Here is an 8,654-nt window from a genome sequence, read left to right on the forward strand (position 1 = left end):
ACTGGGCAACATTTGAACGCGAGATCAATAAACTAATCTCGATTAGGTATGAGTTTAGGCGGGGACGTAAAGCTTCCTGGTTTTGAATAAGGACACATAACTACTTTCCAATCCATTGATTATATTAGGAGACGACGCATGTAAATTTGTTTTGTTGTTGTCCTCTTGCATCCAAAGCTTTCCAATAATGCTGAATAGGGGGTGAGTTGTTGTACCATTATTGATTATTGCAACCGCACAAAACCCCTCCCTGTTTGAGTTAATTACTTGCGGAAGCAGGAACATTCGAAGCTGAGGGGGAATAGAGATCGATCTAGCGTAAAGACTTGATTTTTGATTTTGATCTTGAGATGGAAATAACTGCATGCAGATTTGATACTGTTGCTTCAGTGGCAGGGAGCACTTAATGCTGAATCTTTCCTTCTTTTTTTTCCCCACTGTTTATGACATAATACCCAAATATATTACGGAGAGATGGCAACTCTTGTGATCACGGGTAAAATTCATTTCCATTATTTTCATATAACACATAGGTTCATAATTGCTCACATTAACTTATACCTTAATAGATTAAGCACCATGGGGTGCTTTAATTCATTGTTTTTGAGTTCATTTTCTGAAGTAACTATATACATAACTACAAAAAATACAGCATAGTTATTTAGATTTGAGCGTATACAGATCAATTGATGACACCATTGACCTCAAAATTTGGCTATCTTTTTCATTAATATTAAGGGTGTGATAGTCAAATGAAACATTTTTTTTTTTTTGGACATAAACCCAAAAAAATTTATCTGCGTTTATGTTAAACCGACTCAGTTAGATAATCACTCAACCAGGTGCATTTCAGTAGTTTGACATATAATATTTTTTTATTGTAGAGTTACTATATGCGACCGTAAGTTGCATATTTTGATGTAAGTTGTTATATTTTACGGTAAGTATTTTATGATGAAGCTGTTGCAAATTGCTTGAAAACAAAGAGTAAGTTTAAAAGTAATTCAGTAGCATTTTTAATTTTAATATGAATTTTTAAATGTGCGTTTAAAATTAAAATGACAGTAAAACTATAGATGCATGGAGAAAAAATCTATATAAAACTAAACTTGGATCTAGTATTAAATCATATACAATATTAATATCTATATTATGATTAACTTGATTTGGCAGTAGTATATATAGGGATATTAGTTGGCAACGTCCTAATTGTTGTAAATCTAGTAGACGTTCTATCAGAACATGCATGTATAGTTTTGATGTCTGGCGCGCTAAAAAGGGAGGATATCAAAATATCTTTATTAAAATGTGCATTTAGAGAAGACTTCCAATTTATGTGATTGACGTCTACCCAACCGCAACTAATTTGAAGCTAGAAACTCTAGTTGCCAAATTCATGACTTGGATCTTAACTAACCCATCAAGCAGTATCCCCTCTGTCTGCCTACAAAGTTCGAATGCCTGTAATACATTTCCCTTTGTTGGATCTTCCTCAATGTCTAACAAAACCTTCTGATATTTTTGACCAAATTTCTCGGATGTTGTTATTTCAAAATGTAAATCTTTTGAAGATCAACTCATTTCAGTTACAAGGAAACTCCAAACATGTAAAAAAGGATCATGACCAATTTACAACACTTTTTCCCTCACTTTACTCTTGCCCCCAACTAGAATAGTATTTTCTCTATCATCTACTTGTCATGTGACATGTTCTACCTAACAATGTTAATTTTCGGGGATTAAGTGTAAAAATTTCAGGAGATTTTCTCGCATTTTCAAACTTGATGCAAGTTTTCTCAAATTAGTCGATAGAGGTTAAGCGAGAAAAGTTCTCAAGGGGTTTCTGGAATTTTCGAAATTGAAGGGGTTATCTACTATATGCTCAAAGTTGAGGGGCTTTTAAAATAATTGATGGCGGATTTTTTGAGACACTACCCTGCGCTTTTTTCTTTGGGTCGGGAGGGTTGGGGTGGTAAAATTTATGAACAAATTTTCACTGTAGATCCAAACCAACTTTTAATTACCAAAATCAACCCATTTTTTTAATTACCAAAATCGATCCATTTTATGCCACGTAAGCTTAATCACATTTCCTAATTAATCGGGGTTGCCAACCCCGACTGTTTAGGGCATTAAAAATCGAGTTTAAGGCTTCTAATTTGGGTTTAACAACTTCTAAACAGTCGGGGTTGGCAATCCCGACTAATTAGAAAATGAGATTAAGCTTACGTGACATAAAATGGGTCGATTTTGGTAATTAAAAAAATAGGTGGATTTTGATAATTTAAAATTGGTTTGGGTCTACAGTGAAAATTTGTTCTAAAATTTATCCCTTCTTATACTAAGAGTGGCAGAACTGTAAATTAGTCCAATAACAAGCACATTTCTTCACTAAAACAAAAGGGACCCACATATCTGGGTCCCGGATAATGTGAGATCGTGGTATTTTTGCTGAGATGTTCGATCGATCTCTTTATGTTTGTTTCTTCCTCTAAATTTCTTTTATTTTTTTTATTTTTTTTTCTTCCTATTTATCGTCTTTATTTCCACTCGTCTTTTTGTTTCTCTGCTCCTTCTCGTGATTTGCATTTTACTCTTTCCGCTTTCAGCTTTCTCTCGTTTCCTCTCTCTCTCTCTCCAAACCCTAACCCTAACCAATAAATCTCCCAAATTTCGCCATTTTCGATCTCGAGCCCATCTGAAACCCTAAGCTCGAGATCTCAGCTGAAGCGGCTCCGGTATGCCTTCGATCCTCCCCTTTTCTCGGTTAGTCTGTAGATTTTAGGGTTCCGCCATTGATTTCTTGTTTTCATTTGGTTTATTGATTGATTTTAGTTTGGTTTGTTACTAGTGAAAGTAAAGTATGTCGCTTTTTTTTTGACTTGATTTGATCGGTTGTTTGTTGTGGAGTTTGATTATTTTAGATTATATATGTAGCTATCAGTCACTTTTCTTGGGTCATTCAAGTTAGATTAGTATAATATGATTATGTTGTAGTTGATCGGTTGGGGATTTTGACTCGGTTGACTGTTGTAGAGTAGACTTCGTAGTTTCTAAATTGCAATTATAACTTTTGAAGAAATTTTCGTGTTTGAAATTGGGTTATTTGATGAAGAAACTAATGGGATACCTTGGCTGGCCTCTGTTGTTTCATTATTTATCAATTTAGAATAAATGTTACCGATTACAGTATTCAAAGGAAATTTCATGAAGGTGATAATTTCTGTCGATATATGCATGTTTAAATAGTCATTTAAACTTTCGAGTCATTGTTTCAGAAGTTTAAGCTCAATAATGGGCTTAAATCTCGAAGCACTTGACAGCTTGAAGACCTTTCCTTTGATATAAAGCTGAATTTTCACATAAAAGAATATCATTTGGCTTGTGTCATACTTGTTTCACTTTCTCTAGGAATTCACTTCCATTAGCAAGTTTATAGACTTTGAAAGATCCTTCTAAGATTTTTATTTGAGGCTTAAATAGAGAAATAGTACACAAGCCAAGTAGTGAATATCATCTTCAAGTTAGTCTTAGTGTCCATCTTTTTTTGGTTTCATGTTATAGTTTTAGCTGTCATTATGTGGCCATTTAAGCTAATAACTTGTACTTCTTTATCACTGAACTTTGCTCGAGTGATATTCTAGAATGATGTTAGTGCTGAAGCAGTACACTGGTTATAAGAAACAAGAACTTGGACTTCATAAGCAGGCTTGTGATGAGCTTAAAGGAAAACTCTTCTGTGCTTCAAACCTTGAAATTTTCATGAGATTTTCTTAAAGTAATAGAATATTCTATTATTATCTAGTGCAATATTTTAGTTATTTACCATACTCACTTTTTCTTTGAACTTCTAAAAATATTTTGTTATTCCACAGGATTTTGGTAATGCTCATAGCCCTAAATAACAGCAACGTGGGCCTTTCTGGTTCCACTGCCAATATACTTGGAGAAAATCAATTCAAGATATCTTTCTGCCTTGTCTAATATCCATCCATTGCAAATGAGAGGCTTCCTGCGTTCATCTTGTTAGATTAAACAGATAGCCAAGTGCTTTAATAAATGGGTTCATCTGGTGGAGTCTCTGAGATTGTTGAGTCAAACGAGGATGGCATAATTGATCATTTTAAAGGATCTAATACATTAACTATTAAGGTGAAAGGAGAAGGTTCCAAATCACAAGGTCACCCTACAGAAGATAGCCTTAATAGACTAATAAAGTCAATTGATTTAGGATCTTCTCACGAGATTGCTACAAAAATGCTGCGGAATAATGCTCAAAAGAAGCCTATGAAAGCTGGGGTATCCCAAGCATCAGGGATAGGGATCTCTGAATCTGTAACTTTGAAGCACGCACTCAGAAAGTATTGTATTTCGCATGCTTCAGAGATGGCTGCTATGAAGAGGGTATCAAAACCATCTGCCGTATCTGATGTCTCTGAAGCTGGGACAATTAAAAGGCTTTTGGCATCTGTAGTGGTTCCAATGAGTGAGTCCGGAGAAAATGGAAAATTGGTAGAAATATCCCTTGTCCATGAGAAGGCTATGAAGGATTCAGAATCAACCAATGGATCCTCTGTCCCTTCTCCGCATCATGCCGCTTCACCCACTGCCAAGGAACAGAAAACCAGAATCCAAGATGTGATAGCATCCACAGAAAATGCAGACTATTCGTCCACTCCTAAAACAACTAGGGTAAAAGGAAAACCATTTTTTAAGAATTATGTACATAGCTCCAAGAAAGCTGTTGATTCAAGCAAGCTTACCATGGGTTCTCGCCAGATTAAGCCTATAAAAACGAACACCAAAAGGAAAGGAAAACAGGGATTAGTTTCAGCACTTGGCAATTCTAATAACTGTACCCAAGTGAATAAAGGTGGTGGTTCCCTAACTGAAAGTAAATCAGGTTCTCGAAAAGAACCTGTTTTTCCAGCGGCCAGCAATACGCATACTCCTGAAAGCAAGGTTAATGATGGGGCAGCAAGCAAACCTGATGTTACTCCAAATAGCTGCAAGGTTGGTATAGATGATGGTGTTAAGGTGACCGGAAACTCAAGAACAAGGGAGAAGGGGGAATCTTCTCAAAGCTCGAAAAGCAGCATTGCGGATTACAGCAGCAGCACTAGCATGAGTGATGAGAGCCATCAGAGTTCTAGCGGTAATGGGAGTAGACCTCATATGTCAAAAGATGTTAGGTGGGAAGCTATCCATTATGTTGTGACTCAATATGGGATCCTAGGGTTGAAAAACTTTAGGCTTCTCAAGAGGCTTGGTTGTGGAGATATTGGTACTGTTTATCTTGCTGAGTTGACTGGTACAGATTGCTTGTTTGCCTTGAAAGTGATGGACGTTGAGTTCTTATTGAGCAGAAAGAAGATGTTGAGAGCACAAACTGAAAGAGACATCCTTCAGATGCTTGATCATCCATTTCTACCGACTCTTTATGCTAATTTCACAACCGATAACCTTGCTTGTTTGGTTATGGAGTATTGTCCTGGTGGTGATCTCCATGTACTTCGACAGAGGCAACTTGGCAGGAGTTTTTCTGAACCTGCTGCTAGGTATGTTCCCTTTTAGATAAACAAGTTCTGTAGAAACTCTTGAAGTATGCTTTTTATGCTCTCAATTTCTGTGATATGGCTGGTTTTATTTTGCATCCTGATACGTTGATTATTTGTCTTGTATTTGTTGTGAAAACTTTTTTCTGCGAAGCTTTCATCCTGTACGTTTGATTTTGCATAGATGGAAGGATAAATTGCACATAACACACCCTATCTATACCATGAGCTGCACTAAGCCCACCTAATCTCATTTACTAGCACTAAGCACCCCTGAAATGAAACTTTCAGGGAAGATAAATTGCAAGTAACACCCTTTTTCTCATGCAGTGTGGGGGATTATGTGCTAATAATGAGTTGAGGGGGATGTTGTGCAACTCTAGGTATAGATGAGGGGGGTTATGTGCAATTTACCCAAAATGAAAACTAGTAAATGTAAAGAATTGCTAATATTTTAGATTTCTTTGAAGCCTAACTAAATTAAGCATTTCTTTTAGAGGGAAAATTATATTTAATAGGTACCTTGAATAGTTGGCTGCGTCCATGGAACATTGATCAGGAGCATTTTAAAAGTGTGTCCACAATTTAAACACAAGACATTGATTTACATGTCAGCAACTAGTCTATTAGCTTATATTAATGCTGAATAATCCAATGTTGAATAATCCACATGTCAACATTTTTAGTATTAATTACACACTACTATTCTCCAGGTTTTATGTAGCAGAAGTCCTCCTTGCTTTGGAGTACCTACACATGCTTGGGGTGGTATATCGAGATCTCAAACCGGAAAATATCCTAGTTCGAGAAGATGGTCACATCATGCTCTCTGATTTTGATCTCTCACTGAGATGCGAAGTGAACCCAACTCTTCTCAGATCCTCATCATTGGGCTCACAAGTGCCCGTGAAGAAGCTATCAGGACCTTGTGCTGAAAACAGCTGCATCGAGCCTCTTTGCCTCCAGCCATCTTGGGTTCAAGTTTCTTGCTTCACACCCCGTCTTGTATCTTCAACAACACAAAAAGTCCGCAAGCTTAAATCTGACCAAAGTGGTCAAGTGAGCCCACTTCCACAGCTTGTGGTGGAGCCTACAGATGCCCGCTCCAACTCTTTTGTTGGGACCCACGAGTATCTGGCACCTGAGATCATCAGAGGAGATGGGCATGGGAGCGCAGTAGATTGGTGGACCTTTGGAATTTTCCTTTACGAGTTACTGTATGGTAGAACACCCTTCAAGGGACCCGGGAATGACGAAACCCTAGCCAACATCATCTCACAGAGTTTGAGATTCCCCGAGAGTCCAGCTGTTAGCTTTCATGCTAGGGATTTAATCAGGGCATTGCTAGCAAAGGAGCCAGAGAACAGATTGGGATCAAGCAGAGGTGCAGCAGAAATCAAGCAGCATCCGTTCTTTGATGGGATGAATTGGGCTTTGATACGGTGTGCTGCACCTCCAGAGATTCCAGCGAGTTATGATGTTGGAACCCCTCTCGGAGTGCGAAAGAAAAAGGAAGGTAAGTGTTTAGATTTCAGGAGCAATGGAGATGATGTCGAGTTTGAACTTTTCTAGTGGAAGTCGTTGGTATGAAGACGTGAAGACTGGTTCCGTGGAATTGCTGGCGAATCCCCCCCCGTCCGCCGCCCCTAGCGCCCTATGTATCCAGATACTGGTGTCATGTAAATGTAGATCCACAAATGCGGCAGTGAAGCTCAATTCCTTGTCAATAACATGGACATGATTTTCTTGGAGGAATGCCAGTCGATCACCTACTTGCTCTGTATGAGATTGTGCTTCTGTAGCTCTGTTGTTTGTTGTTCCGTCCATTACCACGTATCATGGTGAAATATGATGGTGCAACTCCCGTATCATGTGATGAAGATTTTGCAAAATCTTCCAATTTGTAAAGGTGTAACATGGTGATTGCTCCCTAGAGGATTATTTACATGTCTTTGTTCTGGGAGGCATCTGGACTTCAGTGTAGGAGAGGCTTGCGCGCTGAAAGCTAATGGTTGCTAGATTACAGGAGAACGAGGCTTAATTTTCTACATCATTACCGTTGTCTTTTCTTTTAAGAATTTGCCTTGCTGCGTCACTTGTAGATGCCAAAGATGTCCTTGGTTCATGGTTCTGGATTAAAACTAGACAAAAGGGTTCAGTTCTTGCTCTTTTTTTGGTGGATCACTGAGAAAATCTCACGTATTGCTCCTTCAGATGAAATTTCTTTCCATTTATATTAGTTCTCAACTCTATGTTTACTGTAAATTCCCTAGTTTCTCGGCGTTGTCAACAACACTAGTCAAAGCACAATAACATTGTCAACGGCATACAGCGACAATGTTTTCTCAGAATTTAAAACGGCTTGCAGGATGCTACAGCGTTGGCCATATTATATCATGGCTGCTGAAAATCAACTGTCGACCTGATGTACATTTCGACTCGGTTCTGCTTTAATGTAACTGTAGAAATTTCAAACATATATATCCCTTGAACAATCACGTGAAAATTGATGATGAACTGCTGATAAAATATATATTGCAGTAGCATCAAACTATCAAATTACATAACACGACAAGCAACTTCCTCTCACCCACTGTATTTAAAAAGAATATAAGCAACAAATATTTACAATAATGAATTTGCATCACCAAAAGTCTTCATCGCACATCCTTATACTATGTAAGTCTTCTTGGGTTTCCTACCTCTTTTCTTCCGTGGGTTTGAATCGAACATGATACTGAAGGCGTGGATGATCTCAGCATCTTCCTCGTTCCACAAAATTCTAGCAGCCTCCGGTTTGGCAAGCAGTAGTTTTGCCACTAGAAACCCTGCAATAGACCATGTTTGGTATAAACGAGCTTGCTTCCCAATGAAACGTCCACGTTTGGTGTCATAATATTCTGGCCATTTTTCTACTGACAACCGCTTCTCTGCAACCTCCACTGCTTTTGCAGCAATCTCCGGTCGATCCATTTTTATGCACGCAACAGTAAGCTGAAACGAAAAAAGAATATGTCAGAATTTAGAGCATCACATGTCTTAGGGACACCAGATAAAGAGTACAATTGACCTTATGCACGAAAATCGGTTTGAATTAGT

General features: G+C 38.0%; 1 protein-coding gene across 2 annotated transcripts; it reads left to right on the forward strand.

Annotated features, from left to right (window-relative positions):
* LOC109830434 (serine/threonine-protein kinase D6PKL1-like) lies at positions 2,492-7,162 on the forward strand. 2 transcript variants are annotated; one of them, XM_020397683.1, is made up of 3 exons: positions 2,492-2,766; positions 3,876-5,558; positions 6,269-7,162. In XM_020397683.1, exons 2-3 carry the CDS (start codon positions 4,060-4,062, stop codon positions 7,125-7,127), a joined length of 2,358 nt encoding a protein of 785 aa, XP_020253272.1. In that variant the 5' UTR covers positions 2,492-2,766; positions 3,876-4,059; the 3' UTR covers positions 7,128-7,162. The 2 variants fall into 2 exon arrangements, with proteins under 2 accessions (XP_020253272.1, XP_020253273.1); XM_020397684.1 differs by having other exon boundaries at positions 2,492-2,738.

Source organism: Asparagus officinalis, chromosome 2 (assembly GCF_001876935.1).
Source record: "Asparagus officinalis chromosome 2, Aspof.V1, whole genome shotgun sequence".
Classification (NCBI taxonomy): domain Eukaryota; kingdom Viridiplantae; phylum Streptophyta; class Magnoliopsida; order Asparagales; family Asparagaceae; genus Asparagus; species Asparagus officinalis.

Excerpts from the sequence above, each read along its gene's own strand:
- LOC109830434 (XM_020397683.1), top strand. The coding sequence starts at position 4,060 with ATGGGTTCATCTGGTGGAGTCTCTGAGATTGTTGAGTCAAACGAGGAT. Across the intron at positions 5,559-6,268 it reads TTTTCTGAACCTGCTGCTAG|GTTTTATGTAGCAGAAGTCC; the intron begins GTATGTTCCCTT and ends ACTATTCTCCAG.